Below are 17,422 nucleotides of genomic sequence, written 5' to 3'. Positions count from 1 at the left end.
GATCCAACATCACATACATTTACAGATACCAGATGTCCTGAATGGTTTTATTGAAACTGGAGGCTTCCACAAATTTCAGTGGATTCCTAGGACATCTGGTCGCCTCAGGGTCATCTGTCTATCATAGCTGTGCCATGTTGCAATGCAGCATAGCAATGCCACACATGCCAGTTCAGGTGGCTAACCCTGTTCCCTCCTGCCAGCCACCTCTCATTGGGAGCAGATAGAAATATGTTTCCCCTGAGAGGAGGAAAGAAAAAGGGGCAGACAGTAGGGGAAGGATATCAAGGGCTCTTCTTTAAGCAGCTCCTGAACCAGTGCTTCTCTTCAGGCTGCTCCTTCCACGAGCCATCAAAAACTGTAGTGGAGGGTAAGGAGACTGGGAGGGTGAGAAACAGTGAGGTGAGGACTGGAAGGGGACAAACAGTCTGAAAGATAAAAGGCATGGGGGATAGACTGAAAAGGGACTGATAGATACTGTGGAAAGGGAGGGGAGAAATGGAAGAAAGGTGAGTGGCAGAAGGGGAACAAACAAAAAAGGGGAGGAGATGGAAGAATAAGAGAGACGCATCTATAGACTGAATGAGGAAGAGGAGAGATAGGAGTGACACAGACATCATTATTTATCATTTCGCTTACAAGAACATGTGGTCTCCAGTGTTTTTCAGAACATGTAAATGTAAAATAGTTATTGAATGAACCTAAAATCCTGAAAACATCCATCTTACATTGCTGTACGATGAAGGCCAGTGGATTTCATTGTATGGGCTGATGTGAGTATGCTGTGTCTGCAGAGCATAGGGGAAGGAAGTCACATGGAGTGTCAAAATGTTTGGAGCCTCTTTCACCTCTCTGCAGTTCAACAATCTATCAACGAGTCCCACAGATGGTTCCGCTTGAGGATAAAGGCTGTGAACAGCGCTGCAAAAAGAAACCCCAAACTCTGCTAAGTGATTTGTATAAATGTACACTTGTGACAAATTCATGCGTGTCAACATCTCAAACCTGGACACGAAAGCACAATGAACCACCCACAAGGAATTTGGGACTGGATTCTTTGGCCTTACTCTGCTCTCGTTGCAGCACTCCAGTGGCACAAAGGAAGGGGAAAGCAAGCCGCATATCTCCTCAACTGGGAACTCCCTGGCACGGTGGATTACACCGCAGGCTAGGGGCTGTGATAGCAGACTTCCCTCAGCCCCCAGCGTACTGCACAAGGAGATTGAGGAGGGGCTGGCACCACAGCAATTGCCAACAGCCATGTGGTTCTCTGGGGACTGTAGTCAGGTGCCGTCCTCTTTATAACAGCCCTTAATGTGTTTAAAGACCTTGAAGACCTATCAGGTCCCACCTAGTCTCCTTTTCTCAAGACTAAACATGTCCAGTTTTTTTAACCTTTCTTCAGAAGCCAGGTTTTCTAAACTTTTAATTATTTTTGTTGCTCTCCTCTCACCAGTTTGTCCACATCTTTCTCAAGTGTGGCACCCAAAACTGGACACGATGCCCCATCTGAGGCCTCACCAGTAGAATAGTTACCTCTTACGTCTTACATACGACACTCCTGTTATATGCCCAAGAGTGGTATTAGCCTTTTTTGCAACTGTGTCACACTGTTGACTCATATTCAATTTGTGATCCACTATAACAGGGGTAGGCAATTTATGGCATTCGTGCCGAAGGCGGCACGCGAGCTGATTTTCAGTGGCACTCACACAGCCCAGGTCCTGGAAACTGATCCAGGGGGCTCTGCATTTTAATTTAATTTTAAATGAAGCTTCTTAAACATTTTTAAAACCTTATTTACTTTACATACAACAATAGTTTAGTTATATATTATAGGCTTATAGAAAGAGACCTTCTAAAAATGTTAAAATGTATTATTGGCACGCGAAACCTTAAATTAGAGTGAATAAATGAAGACTCAGCACACCACTTCAGAAAGGTTGCCGACCCCTGCACTATCACCTCAGTTCCTTTTCAGCAGTACTACTGCCTACCCAGTTATTCCCAATTTGATTTTTCCTTCTTAAGTGAAGTACTTTGTACTTGCTTTTATTAAATTTCATTCTGTTGATTTCAGACCAATTTTCCAATTTGTCAAGATAATTTTGAATTCTAAACCTGTCCTGAAAAGTGCTTGCAACCCCTCCCAGCTTGGTGTCATCTGAAAATTTTGTAAGCATACTGTCCACTCCATTATCCACGTCATTCATCAAAATATTGACTAGTACTGGACTCAGGACAGACCTCTGGGGAACCCCACTATATATGTCCTCCCAATTTGACAGCAAACCATTGATAACTATTTTTTGAGTATAGTTTTTCAACTAGTTGCACATCAACCTTACAGTAATTTCATCTAGACCCATTTCCCTAGTTTACTAAAAGAATGTCATGTGGGATTGTGTCAAAAGCCTTACTAAAATCAAGATATATCAAGTCTACAGCTTCCCCACATCCACTAAGCCAGTAAACCTGTCAACAAATACATGGAAGGTGTCGATAAAGCAGAACAAATGTGACAACCATATAATACCACCAGCAAGACCCTTTAGTGATACATTTGTTCTTGACAAATCCATATTGGCTTTTACTTATGACCCTATTATCCTCTAGGTGTATACAAATTGATGGTTTAATAATTTGCTCCAATATCTTTCCAGGTGTCAAAGTTAGGCTGACTGGTCTATAATTCCCAGGGCCATCTTTGTTCTCCCTTTTAAAGGTAAGTGCTATGTCTTCCTTCCTCTAGTCCTCTGGGATCTCACCCATTCTCCAATAAATTATAATTGGTAAATTAAGCTGGTAGAGAAACTGAATTTCACTTTTGTGAAAAATGTCAATGTTTTGGAAAAATGTTCATCCTGAATCAGGACAAACTCTCAAAACCTTGGCATTCCTTACAGAAGTGAAATGCCATCTTTTTTATTTTAGAAACACTGACACATTCCTGCAGTGAGAGCGTTTTGGTGTTTCTGAAATGCAATATGTCCTCTGATTCTGAAGTCCCCCGCCCGGCATGTTGCTGAAGAGCTGGAGCCCGGGTTCCCCAAGGAGCTGGGGATGTGGATGGGTGACCTGGCAGAAACCACAGGACAGTCTGATTTTGACAAAATTGGCATTTTTCAACTGAAAAAAACATACCATCAAAAAAAGTTTCCAACTTGCTCCATAATAAGCAGCTAGCACATCATACCAACTGCCCAGCCACTGTGGAGTTTCTGCAGGCACTGCAGCAGAAGGGCATTTGAAAGAGAGATGTGAAGGTGGATATTGTGGTGACTTTGCACATATTTACACAGAGCTCCTCCAATACATGAGAGACAGCCTGAAAGAATGCATGAAGGTACTTGTGGGAAAATGTAACTGATGGACAATGAAGGCTGGCATTGATGGCTCGATAAAGCATAAGAGATCATAGGCAGGGTGCAGATAGATCACCAAGGGCCTTAAAAGGAAGCATTTAATGTTTGATGCATAGAAAGGGGAAGCCAGTGGAGGGATGCATACAAGGGGGTGTCATAGATGAAGCAATGATCCAAGAATACGAACAATAACAACAATAATTAATAATAATATCTCTAAAAATGGCCTAAGAATGAAGCTGTTCTTACCTCACCAGATCCCAGTGTGCATGATCATGGATAAGTACAAACAGTGTATGTGGATTCTGCATAGAGTTTTGCAAAAAGACTTTAAATTTAGTCTGGGCCTCTGCATCCAGCTTCACAACATATTGTTCCATCCTCTGCTTTGTAAGCTGCTCCTTTTCTAAGCCAAGTTCTAATAAAACACCTAAAGAAATGGGGCAGGGGTCAGATGCAGCTAACAATTTCCTGTACATATATAAAATAAATCTAGCTAATAATGAGCACCTGAATGCCAGAGGTGAAACAGTGTCTGCTGATATGTCACTTCGGAGGGAGGAACACAAATCAGAAAATCAACTTTCTCAAAGGAACCCAAATCAAGATTTTGAGTGCTGGAGTCAGCAATTGAGCAAACATGAGACAGCAATTTCTGAGCCACTGCTAGCTGGAATGGACGAATCTGATGCCGTTCAACATTATAACCTGGAAAGAGGCAAAAATCTGTTCAGCTGAATGACTGAAGCCTAGTCTTATACAAACTCTCCCTAAAGTCTGGAAATCTTTAAAGTAGCTTGCTTATTGAGTTCGGACTCTGCTTTCATGAAAGCTAAAGGGGCATCCAAAAAACCTTTGTGAAATTGGATATTTGCATAATTGTGGACCACCATCTTTTAATCCTATGACTCTCAAACTCCTCAGGGCTGAAGCTCAGCTGCTGCACAGTTAAGGTCCAACCTTAAGGTTCAGAGACTAGGAGATCCACAGGAAGGAAGTGGAACTTCCATCCATGCAAACCTGGAGGACCGAAACAAGAGGAGTTTCTATTAACCTGAGTTTGGGACTCTGCAAAGGGATAAAAGCTCTGCCCACATGGATCCAACTGCAGGATCAGGGCCTTAGTTTGTCTTGAAGGAGAGACACCCTGCTCTGCTACATCTTCAGACACCTTCATTACTTACTTGTGCACACAGCTGCTCCAGTTATATCCAATGCTGTTGGCTTATTCACTGAAGTAGAAAGAGATGAAGACCTCTGGCCTTGATTTTCTTGATAAAACTTGTCCAGCAGAACCTCAATGTCACCATCTACCACATTGAAAGGACAGTGGATATTAGTATCCATGGTACACAATTAAACTCTTCTGTGAATGGCTCCCATAGTCATAACAAAACCAAATCAACACCCAGGGCAAAGAAACTACGGGCCAGTTTTTCCTCTCACTTCTACCAGTGTAAATCAGGACTAACCTCATTGAAGTCAATGGAATTACACCAATAGAAAATGGATGTAAGAGACAGGAGAACCAGGCCCTATGTTAACGGAACCTAGGTCAATTATATTCCTGTGTCATCCCACAGGAAGGGGATAGGCAGGTCCCAGCCATAGTGTAAGGGATACATTTAAAAATAAAAGAATGTCATTAGATAAGATTCCCTGCAAAGCACAAGACTTAATACAATGTTAAATTAAAAAATCAACAGACAATCCCTAGCTCTTTTATACAGTGTTTTTCATCTGAAGATATGAATGTGCTTAATAAAGGATGTCAGTATCTTTAAACCCACTTTACAGATGGGGAAACTGAGGCAGGGAGTGGTGAAGTGACTTGCCCAAGGTTATCCAGCAGTAAAGAGGGGAATAGAACCCAGGTCTTAAAAGTCCCAGTCCAGCGCTTTAGCCATAGCCATAGCTCACCCTTCCTCCCCATTTAGGTAGTGTGGCCAAATGGATAGAGAGCCATAGTAGACAAAAAATGGAATACTCAGAATCAAAGGAGCACAACAGAAGTAAAGTTGTACACTTAATCTTAACTCTGCCACCTTATGTCTTAAAATATGCTCTCTTTTTATATCATTGTAATTTATTTGTTAAATAAAATATAAAGCAAACCTGAATTGCTTATAAAACCTTACTTTTAGTTCCGTCACTACAGACTTAGTTTGATTTCTAAATCCCAGTGAGCGATGTTTACAAAACAAGTTCTGCAGCCCATGTAAGCCTGCAATATGGGCTTCTCTAGCTATTCATATGGCAGAAAACAGACATATTTTACTGAATTCTGCCACTGTATATCATGGAATATGCATCCACATAAGGATCCTCCTTACAACCTGTTACAACCTCCTTACAACCTGTTGAAAGATATACAGGACACAGCGTTAGCACTGAGTACTCAGTTTGCTCAGCACTTGTGCAGAGACACTTTAGTACACCCGGAGTGAGCTGAGCATGGTCAGGCTCTAGATTCTTAACTGCAGTCTAGTGAGTGAACATGATGTGCCTGGAAGCTATTCTGAGGATTTTCAGTTACTCTTACTGCCCAAGGAAAAGAAGCACCTGAGTGCTTGTGAGAGTCATCGTTAACAGAAAATGGGGGCAGAGGTAGCCAGCGACATAGACATGTGTCTAACAGTTCTAAGAAAACAGAATCACTCTCAAATGGCTAGTTGGTGGCTTGTAGACTAGAGCTAGATGAAAATTTTTTGGCAAATGGTAAATTTGCTAAAAAAAAAAAAAAAAAGCATTTATTGGGGCACTTAAACTATTCACAAATTCAGGTCAAATTTGGCAAATAGTTTTGGCCAAAAAAACCCACAAACTTTTTTTTGAAAAAATCAAAACAGTTCATTCTGACCATTTAAAAACATTTTGAAATTTAGCTATATTTATTTTTTAAAAAGAAAAAGGAGAAAAACCACCAAAAATGAAACAAAAGGAAAAACCCAAACCATTCCATTTATTTTTTCTTTTTTTCATTTCATTTCGAGTGTTTTTCAATCCAAAATTATATTTTACTCGTTTGTCTAGTTTTTGGTTTTTGTTTCAGTGAGAAAACCCAAAATAATTAATTTCAAACCATTTTTTTTTGGTTAGGCACCCAAACCAAAAAATCCCTCATTCACTCAGCTCTGCTCATGACGTACTTTGTGCACACTGTTCTTGCTGGCTCCCCTGCCTGCAGCACCAGCTCCCCTCCATTTATTTCACCTTATTGGATTGCAAGTGGAAAGGAGCCATGATCAGCATCCCTACTGGTGACTCGATACTATTCTCTCTCATTTAGAGGGCTCAGGATTGAGTGCATGCTGAGATGTGGAAGGGGAGTATTCAAATTCTCCTCTTAATCTGAACATGTTCATTAGTATCAATGGAAATTATGTGCATGCATCAAACGCATTCACCCTTCAATGTGCCTGTCCTGCGCAGTCAGAAATAGAACACAACTATACATTCATGCATTTTTATTAAAATATAGGTATTTATAAATTGACACACTCCAGGAGAATTTCTTAAGGAGAGACCAAATGTACTTTCCCAGATCTTCCTTGTCTCGTTTGTACGTATTCTGATTATATACCCTGCTCCTGAAAAGTGATGAGCTCCTGCAATTGCCACTGACTTACAAGGATCAGGCTCTTAAAACTGTGTCTATTTATGGCATGTTACGTACCTGGACAAAGGGTGCTAAAAAAAGAGCCCAATGTTTCCACTTTCCCAGTAACTAGTTGATAGTTAACTTCTTTCTGATACTCTGCTGGGGTAAGCATGCTCTCAGACAGTACTCGTGCCTGGTACTTCCCTAAAAGACAAAAAATAAGCTCTTTTTAATTTGAATTTCAATTTTGAATTCAGTTCAAATTAAAATAAAAATTCTCTACTTAATTGATAAAATAACTAGAACAATACCTATCGAAAGGCATAGTCCCCCAAAACAAAAGTAACAGAAATCAGCATCTTTCTCTCCCACCTCCCCAAACAAACAGTCTTATGCTCCCCCTCTATTTGTCTTTTGTCTCAGAAAGTATGTTTGCAAAGCAATATATGGAAATGACTGTACAAAAACAGTCTTGGATTTGTCATTCATCCGAGCCATACTGCTTTCAAAATGAACCCTTAGATCTTAGTTCCAATAATTCTTCACAATATTATCAGCATAGCCTATATAGGACTTCAGCTGTCTTCGGGAGAACACAAAGGAAAAGTTAGCAAGTAGCATGGCTAAGGGCACCCATACACAAGCAAGGGTGTGCAAGGGCATACAAGCAAGTTAACCCAACTAACTTTTCAGAACAGAAAATGATGGAGTTTTCCAGGTTTGTCCCAAGATTTTTCCCTAGGGATCTCACCTGTTACCGCAATGCAGGAATCTAATGCTCTGTTTCTGCAAGCACATATGATCACCACATAGTTCGTCTTCACTAGCTTTCCTTCAATGAGCAGTTTAAACATTTCTGAAAGTCCCTCTGCCAGAGAGTAACTGCACTCGATGATATGGACGCTGTCATTGCAAGAGCTGGCTGCCAGCCCTGCTAGCCAGGGAAGCTGGGCCGATGTCATTGGTGCAATCTGGCTGGGAATTGGAGGGAAAGCCTGTGGAATGGCCTGCTGATACTGACGTATTTCAGAGAGGTGCGACTCCCGCCACGAGCGCATGAATATTTGTTCCAAATCCTCAATCAAAGGGACCTGGTCTGGAGCTAAAGAAACATCAGCATTAGAGGCCCATTATAAATCACTGGCAAATGATGTCGAACTTAAAATCAAGCCCCTCCCCTCTGAAAAATACAGCAAATTAAAATCCTTTGAGGACTGATTTTGCTCTGGTTTTACACACACAACTACATTGTCTTCACTGGTGTTACAGTTGGTTTACAGCACAATCAGGCCCTTTGCCCATATAAAAGATTTAGGGCCAGATTCCAGTCCACATTGCAGCCCCTTTGTGTCACCATGTAAAGCTTCCCTAACTGGGAGCAGAACATTCCCTCAGCACTGGGGAATCCCTAATTGGCTAAGACTCTACACCACACTCTTCCAACATCCCACTGGTGAACGGGGTGTGTCAGGGCCTGGCTTGGCGGGGAAGGGAGGGCATGGCTAGTGTCTGAGAGATGTTACGCTCAGTGTAAGTTAAAGCAACCCTCAGCATAGTTTAAAGCCAGGCCTCAGCAGGCCTAGCAGTCAACGGGAGCAAATCTGCCATATAACCACTTTTGTTCCATCCTTGGTTCCTACACAGAGCAGAGGTCTGCTGGACCCAAATGTCAGGGTCCTTTATCATTTCAACAATGACTTTTTGGACCACTGCTGGAATGCAAAATGGATATTCATTGATTTTAAAGCCAGAAAGGATAATTATGAGCAACTAGTCTGCCATTCTATATATGGACTATAAGGTGGATAGAAAGCTGGCTAGATCATCGGGCTCAACAGGTAGTGATCAATGGCTCCATGTCTAGTTGGCAGCCGGTATCAAGCGGAGTGCCCCAAGGGTCGGTCCTGGGGCCGGGTTTGTTTAATATCTTTATTAATGATCTGGAGGATGGCGTGGATTGCACCCTCAGCAAGTTTGCAGATGACACTAAACTGGGAGGAGTGGTAGATATGCTGGAGGGTAGGGATAAGATACAAAGGGACCCAGACAAATTGGAGGATTGGGCCAAAAGAAACCTGATGAGGTTCAACAATGACAAATGCAGAGTCCTGCACTTAGGACGGAAGAATCCCATACACTGCTACAGACTAGGGACCAAGTGGCTAGGCAGCAGCTCTGCAGAAAGGGACCTGGGAGTTACAGTGGACGAGAAGCTGGATATGAGTCAACAGTGTGTCCTTGTTGCCAAGAAGTCTAACGGCATTTTGGGCTGTATAAGTAAGAGCATTGCCAGCAGATCAAGGGACATGATCATTCCCCTCTATTCGGCATTGGTGAGGCCTCATCTGGAGTAGTGTGTCCAGTTTTGGGCCCGCACTACAAGAAGGATGTGGAAAAATTGGAAAGAGTCCAACGGAGGGCAACAAAAATGATTAGGGGTCTGGAGCACATGACTTATGAGGAGAGGCTGAGGGAACTGGGATTATTTAGTCTGCGGAAGAGAAGAATGAGGGGAGATTTGATAGCTGCTTTCAACTACCTGAAAGGGGGTTCCAAAGAGGATGGATCTAGACTGTTCTCAGTGGTACCAGATGACGGAACACGGAGTAATGGTCTCAAGTTGCAGTGGGGGTGGTTTAGGTTGGATATTAAGAAAAACTTTTTCACTAGGAGGGTGGTGAAGCACTGGAATGGGTTCCCTAGGGAGGTGGTGAAATCTCCTTCCTGAGAGGTTTTTAAGGTCAGGCTTGACAAAGCCCTGGCTGGGATGATTTAGTTGGGGATTAGTCCTGCTTTGAGCAGAGGGTTTCACTAGATGACCTTCTGAGATCCCTTCCAACCCTGATATTCTATGATTCTGTGATAACACAGGTGACAGAATTCCACACAGTGATTCCATCCAGCCCAACAGATTGTCATTGAACTAGAGTACCTCTTTCCCAAAGATATCCAATCCTGATTTAAGAGTCCATAAACATTTTTGGCAGTCCTGATTTCAACGGGAGATAGAACTTATTAAGGACTTAACCCCGGGGGAACCGCAGATGCTCAGCATGTCTCAGTATTTGGCCCTATATTTTTTTAAGACCCAGCAATCAGCTCTTTCACTACAGCAGGAGCTCCTTTAGTTAATCTACAAAGCACCTAGTCTAAGAAATCTTAGTCTTTACTCACCAATGGCAAAATGTAATAATTCTAGTCCAAGATTCTACAGAGGTGCAAAAAACTCACCTAGTTGAACAAGGTAATAGACGGTTAGCAAAAGCTGCATTTCCTCTGAAATAGGCTGTATTGTAGAGGCACCGTACTGTTCATAAGCCCTAGATATGGACTGTGAATTTCTGTAACAGGTGTACAAAAGAGGGCTGACTATAATGTCATTAAGATTCCCACAAAGATAAGGGAAGTTCCCATGACCTGTAATATAAACAATATTTGCACTTGTCAGATAAACTTAATTTAATAATTCACTATGCCGCCATCAAACAGGTCACTAACACTTTAAATGGTAACAGCTCGAATAATATTTCAGCGCTCAGGGGAGTCAGCGAGAGAGATTAAAAGTAGTAGGTGAAGCCATGTGTAACACCCTGGCTTCATGTGTTGTGTCCCCATAATGACTAGTTCTATTCTAGATAGCTGCTATACTGTGATCCGCACCACAGAAGCCAAGTGCCTTGCAGGAGCACATTAAGCAATGTAAATAACATCGGCCACGTGTGCCGTGGTTCATTCTCTCATCCTCTTCCAAGGGGAACAACTGTGTGTGGAGTGGTTTGTTTTGGTCAGGTTTTCTGTTTGGTTGGATTTTGCTGGGGGAGGGGTTGTTGGGGTTTTTTGTACATGCTGTTTTGTGTTTAGTTAGAGAAGGCCAGTCAAAGTGCACCTTGCACTTGGAGTGGACAGTGGTGAGGTTTGTGAAGGTCCTTAGTTCCTGTGGGAGTTCATTCCACAGTCTCAGACCAGCCTCCAACAAAGCTCTATCACCTGCACAGATGAACTTTACCCTAGCTCCCCTATACCAGATGAGCAGAGAAGTTGACCATGGTCTTCATCCCAGAACTTTAGGTGATCTTCTAGATATGCTGGGCACAAGCCACTGAGTACCTTAAATATAAGGACTGAAACATTCCACATAGAGAATAAGAAATTAAGGGTATTACCAGCTAATGGAGGTAGCTCAAGTGGTAGAAGCCTGTATTTTAGAGGCTGAAAGTCCTAGGTTCAATCCCTACTCAGAGGAGCAAAGTTGTTACAAAGTGAAGTCCCATATATAGAACAGAACTGTTGATTTCAGATGCTCAGAAGGAGCTTCCCCTGAGAGAAGAAGAGTATTGCACATTGACTTAGGGCTTGTCTACAAAGTGCATTGGTGTGCAACACACTAGTGTGCACTTACTGTGTGGACCCTTGCGCACACTCAGTGTTCCTTAGTGTGTGCTGACATAGTCCCATTTCAAACAGTACTGCATCAATGCACACTAGGGAACTTTCAGTGTGTGCCAGCAGGGTCCACATGGAGTTAGTGTGTGACACACTGGTGTGCACTAGATTTTACATCCCAACTGGTGTGTACTAACTCTAAAGCTGTGTCTACACAGCAATTAAACATCTGCAGCTGGCCCATGTCAGTTGGCTCTAGCTACAGGACTGTTTAACTGCAATGTAAACATTCAAGCTCCTGCTGGAGCCCAAACTCTGGGACCCCACGAGGGGGTAAGAGCCCAGGTTCCAGCCCAAGCCTGAACATCTACACAGCAATTTTTAGTCCCAGAGCCCAAGTCAGCTGACCTGGGCCAGCCATGACCATGCCATGAGTCTTTTATTCCAGTATCAGAGGGGTAGCCGTGTTAGTCTGAATCTGTAGAAAGCAACAGAGGGTCCTGTGGCACCTTTAAGACTAACAGAAGTATTGGAGCATAAGCTTTCGTGGGTGAATGCAACCATGCATCAGCAACCACGCACCGCACCATAACAACTCTAACTCAGGAACCAACCCATGCAACAAACGTCGATGCCAACTCTGCCCACATATCTACACCAGCAACACCATCACAGGACCTAACCAGATCAGCTACAACATCACCGGCTCATTCACCTGCACGTCCACCAATGTTATATATGCCATCATGTGCCAGCAATGCCCTTTTGCTATGTACATTGGCCAAACTGGACAGTCACTATGCAAGAGGATAAATGGACACAAGTCAGATATCAGGAATGGCAATATACAAAAACCTGTAGGAGAACACTTCAACCTCCCTGGCCACACAATAGCAGACGTAAAGGTAGCCATCTTACAGCAAAAAAACTTCAGGACCAGATTCCAAAGAGAAACTGCTGAGCTCCAGTTCATTTGCAAATTTGACACCATCAGATCAGGATTAAACAAAGACTGTGAATGGCGATCCAACTACAGAAGCAGTTTCTCCTCCCTTGGTGTTCACACCTCAACTGCTAGCAGAGCACCTCACCCTCCCTGATTGAAATAACCTCGTTATCTCCATACTGATTTATACCTGCCTCTGGAAATTTCCATTACTTACGTCTGATGAAGTGGGCATTCACCCACAAAAGCTTATGCTCCAATACTTCTGTTAGTCTTAAAGGTGCCACTGGACCCTCTGTTGCTTTTATTCCAGTGTAGATGTACCCTAGGTGTATCATGGCTGCTCCCCAAAGAAGATAATACCCTAAAGAAGATAATACCTTACTACTTAGCCAGCATTTTACATGAATAGACTGTGCGAGCTTTACATCTGTCCCTCACAATGCAACAAAGCTGTAATGCTTTCTAATACTCCCCCATCCCAACCCAAACAAAGACTACAGGTGTTCCTAAAGTACCTGATAAACTGTGATGTAGATAATGTCTACTTTAGTCTAGACTGAGATGTAATCACGGAGTACCCATCACAAATTTAAATCTACAAAGGCCAATTCACTAATTTATGGCCTTACACTCCTGAATTGTTGACCAATCTTGTTCCTATTGCATTACATGGGAATTAAGCATTTGATTTGCATGGGAGCAGAATTACAACCTTAAGCTCTTTGGAGCTTTGCTTTTTGTTTTAGGTTTTTGCGGGGGTGGGTTGATTCGTTGGGTTTTGGGGTTATTTCTTATAATTATCAAGTTAATTAGCTATTGTTTGCACATGTAAAATGCCATATAAGTTTGCTCTCAGAACACATTAAATTGCCTTTAAGCCTGCGTCCAGTGTGTTTAAAGTTTCTTCCCTAAATTATAAAAGCAGGCCAATAACTTTGCATGTTTCTTACACACACGGATAGTTTTTTTTACCTTTAAATATAACTGGTTTTGCTTTACATATTTTCAGCAAGTTATCAGGAACAGAAACTGGTTCTCCAGAGGCCACCATTGGAGAAGAGACTGGTCCCACCAGAGTAGAATGTGTCAAACATGATAGTCCTCCCACATCTAAGAATTAATTCATAATGTTAATACGATCAAATAATAATCATATTGATGCAAATAAATTCAGAATGTTGTTTTTCTTGATGAAGAGTATTAAAACACCAACCAGCATGTGCATTCAAGATCAATCTTCCATTCTTTTTACAATTACAAAACAAATGACTCATGAAATGCTAATAAAGCCTGTATTTATGATGTTGGCTTCCTTCGAGTAATAATTACATTTCCAAGCCCTTGAGTATCACACATGTCTAAACATTGCAAAATGAGCATAAAAAACAACATGCTGGCATGAGTTCAATAATATGGACAGGTATGGCTTTATCAACAGCAAACATGTATGATCTGCATTTTTCCACTATAGTAACATATTCAGGTGTTCTGATTCCAAGGGAATGTTCTTGCTATAAATACCTAGAGAGGGAAATTAAAAATCACCAAAATGTATCGTTTTTTTCAATATCCCATTTTTGACAGCAGTCATACTCCAAACAACAGAAGATAAAAAGACTATTTTAAGGAAAGCTAGTAGAATACAAGACTGATTTCAAAGCAGTTAGATGCTGAGGCACTTTTCAAAATCATCTGAGGCACCTAGATGGATCTTTAGGCTCCTAAATACCTTGTGAAATCTCACCCTTCACTCATTATCTTTTAGACAAAACAATTCAACTAACTTACCATTTTTATTTCTATTTGGAGTCTGCAGGTTGGGCTGCAAGTTCCAAGTTTCAGTCGATGACGGCGACTCTGGAGACCATCCTTTGTGGCGCTTTTTAGGAGGCCCTGAATTTGTTAAAGTGCCTGGGTAATATTAATACATCAGAAAATTATTAATATGCAAAATGGAGGAATATTTTTAATTTGTTAAATCACATGCATGACAGTCCGACATGATTTTTGATAGACCAGCCCTGTATACACATTAATTATTATACTAGTTTGCATCAAACATGCACACAGACTCACTAGTCTGTATATGACCATTTTTTACTGTACTACGTTACACCTTAATAATTTCAACTCTCCAGGGCAGGGACGTGTGATTCATGGTCGCACAGTTCATCTATTTTACAGCACTGTGAGTTTTGGGAAAACGATACTAGTATAGCATTGATTAATATCAGAGGGGTAGCCGTGTTAGTCTGAATCTGTAAAAAGCAACAGAGGGTCCTGTGGCACCTTTAAGACTAACAGAAGTATTGGGAGCATAAGCTTTCATGGGTAAGAACCTCACTTCTTCAGATGCAAGATTAATATGTTCTTACCCTGAAAGCCAAGAACGTAAATGTTTTATTCCTTGTATGTCCAGATACGAGACTCAAAATGAGCAGATTTAGCCATTAGGAGACATTGGATAAAATTTGCCAAAGTGCGTTCAGGGACTAAGGAGCTTTTGAAAACATTACCCACCATCATTATTTTTGCCACCCCATACTGGTTATCAGTTCTATTCCTCTGATATTCAAGGCTGGCAGCTGGAGAGACTCAGCAGCTGGCTCCGGGGGCACCTTCGTTTGTACTACCAAACACCAGGCTGAGCCACATTTCTGCTGAAGTTACTGGTCTTTGATTTCTTGTGTTTTCCTGTGGACTTCTGCAAATTTCCAGGATGGTGAACTTGCACTGTTACCAATGGGCATTGCTGACCAGTGGATGTTAAGGGTTTTCTAGGTTTTGCTCAGAATCTTGCAAGACTCAGCTCTTAGTCTCGCCCTACCTTAATATACAAAGGTACCAGCACATCTATTCGCACTGTCAAGGCTATCTTGACAACAGAATGGTTATTCCCATGTATACTTCAAAACCTGAGTTTGAGTTTTATAGATTAAAAAAAAAGGTTATGACATTTTCTTTGTAAAAGATACCATACAAAAATAAACTACAATGTATATGCGGAACTAGCATGCCTTCAGATCTGGAATAAAGTTATTCACTTGAAGATTCATCATAGAGCTAGTATCTACTAAAAAGATGCCTTTTGTCCTTTATATTTTCCCCACGTGAGGGCAATATATGGCCATTTGTTCTACTTTCAATTGCTTATCTTTCCAGCATAATACACAGCAGAAGGCACAATTTCAAGAAGAGCAAATTAATATAATGTGCTTATTTTTTGCAAATCCCCAAATCCTGCCAGGTCTCACATGGGTTATGTAATTAACTGACATCTGATGGTTTTCTTTGTGAAATGAACAGGAGTACTTGTGGCACCTTAGAGACTAACAAGTACTCCTGTTCTTTTTGCAGATACAGACTAACACGGCTGCTACTCTGAAGTTTGTGAAATGAGACAGTGAGATCAGTCCATTTTCTAATAAGCAAGTGCCCATCCACTTAGAGAGGCAAAGTGGTGAAGGACTGAGTGGGCATAGAAACTGAACTGGGATGAGGCACGCTGGCAGTGCAATTCAGTGAAGATAACCTAAAATTAACCTCAAATCTGATTTTGGCTATGATACAGCTATTAAGAGTTTTCCTGCCCAAACAGCAGCTCCATGGTGTTTGCGCAGAAAAGTTTGGCAATCACAGATCAGACAGAACTATGCTGGACAACCATTTAAAAACAATATTGTTCCTGGTGCAGTCCAAAGAATAATGTGAACGGTGTCTTAAAATCTGGAGCTAGATGTCTAAGTGGAATGATCTTTCCCAATGTGGACTGCATCCTTTGATAAGTAGCTTCGGACTGGTCAGAATAAAGCTTTTCTGGATCATTGAATTGATGTATAAAACCTGTTCTGGAGTGACTATAAGAAACTGACACAGATAAATCCTTCCAAGAGTCTGGACGCTGAGTAAAGCCTGCTTTCTTTTCAAACTAAAATAAGAGTAAAATGAAGTAAAAATAATAAACAGGGCCGGCTCCAGGCACCAGCTTAACAAACAGGTGCTTGGGGCGGCCAAGAGAGAGAGGCGGCACCTGCGGCAATTCAGGGGCGGCAGGTCCCTCACTCCCTCTAGGAGCAAAGGACCTGCCGCCGAACTGCCGCTGCCGATCGCGGCTTTTCTTTTCTTTTTTTTTTCCAATTGCCACCGCCGATCGTGAGCGTGGCTTTTTTTTTTTTTTTTTTTGCGCGCTTGGGGCGGCAGAAATGCTGGAGCCGGCCCTGATAATAATTACTGTTCTGACTTCTACAGAAGCCATATCAGAAAATACATAGAACACACCTTGAGAGTTAATAAAGAACAAGAGATTTTATTAACACAATGACTCTTAGGGGAATATTCTGATCCAGAAACAGAGGAATTTATGCCAAATAGGATACTTCAATTTCCCCTCAGGTAACCAAATCAGAATATACTATTTAGATCGTTTAAACACAAAGTTCAAAGGTACCTAAGACTGATGGTCTTGTCAGAGCTGGCAGGTTATTTTTCACCAGCTGTTGTTTGGGAGAATCTTTGCCATTGTAAACAGTTGAACCTAACGCTGCTGTCGATGGGAGATGATCAGATATTGTGCCTGCCACAAAAAAAGAAGTTATTTTAAATAAATGATTAGAGAGGCAGTTCCTCAGATGGTGTAATGAACTGATCAATTGGTCGCTGATTTCAATGGCGCTATGACAATTTACATCAGCTGAGGATCCCCTCATAGTGTTTACAGCACTGAACACAGTGGGCCCAGTTTGGATCTCATATCAGTTTTACAATAGTGTAACTCCACTGACTTCACTGGAGTTACTTGGGGTTTATAGGTGGATAAGGCCCCAATCCTGCAATCAGATCCACACATTCAGCCCATCAGCATGAAGACACCTGCTTGCATGGGAAGCTCACTGCAGGAATGGGCCTTAAAAGAATCACGCATTGTATCAATACAAATAAACTCAAGCAAAATTTTGAGTTTACATTTTTTCCAAACATCTTTTTATTTATCAGGAGTTGACAGTGTCATATTAATAAATAGGTAGATTTGACTAACCCTAACTCTGTTTATAATTACTTTTACTTTTTCTACATTCATCTTTTGAAAATATACACACATCAGTGATGTCCTAGGGGGATTAATGC

At 41.6% G+C, this 17,422-nt stretch overlaps 1 protein-coding gene across 4 annotated transcripts in view; it reads right to left on the bottom strand.

The window, feature by feature from the left end:
- Positions 1 to 17,422, bottom strand: part of GREB1 (growth regulating estrogen receptor binding 1) — a 97,941-nt gene that overhangs the window by 42,090 nt on the left and 38,429 nt on the right. For 3 of the 4 annotated variants that reach the window (XM_054021970.1, XM_054021969.1, XM_054021972.1), the window contains 10 exons: positions 16,746 to 16,871; positions 14,087 to 14,209; positions 13,271 to 13,408; positions 10,198 to 10,383; positions 7,718 to 8,068; positions 7,042 to 7,170; positions 4,550 to 4,675; positions 3,876 to 4,073; positions 3,615 to 3,795; positions 729 to 921 (listed from right to left, as the gene is read on the bottom strand). In XM_054021970.1, coding sequence (XP_053877945.1) covers positions 729 to 921; positions 3,615 to 3,795; positions 3,876 to 4,073; positions 4,550 to 4,675; positions 7,042 to 7,170; positions 7,718 to 8,068; positions 10,198 to 10,383; positions 13,271 to 13,408; positions 14,087 to 14,209; positions 16,746 to 16,871 — 1,751 coding nt within the window. The remainder of the gene's footprint in view (positions 1 to 728; positions 922 to 3,614; positions 3,796 to 3,875; positions 4,074 to 4,549; positions 4,676 to 7,041; positions 7,171 to 7,717; positions 8,069 to 10,197; positions 10,384 to 13,270; positions 13,409 to 14,086; positions 14,210 to 16,745; positions 16,872 to 17,422) is intronic. The other variant, XM_054021971.1, reaches the window with a different exon arrangement.

Source organism: Malaclemys terrapin, chromosome 3 (genome assembly GCF_027887155.1).
Source record: "Malaclemys terrapin pileata isolate rMalTer1 chromosome 3, rMalTer1.hap1, whole genome shotgun sequence".
NCBI classification, from domain to species: domain Eukaryota; kingdom Metazoa; phylum Chordata; order Testudines; family Emydidae; genus Malaclemys; species Malaclemys terrapin.
Note: the sequence above shows the minus strand (reverse complement) of the source record. Positions and strands in the feature narration are given on the sequence as shown.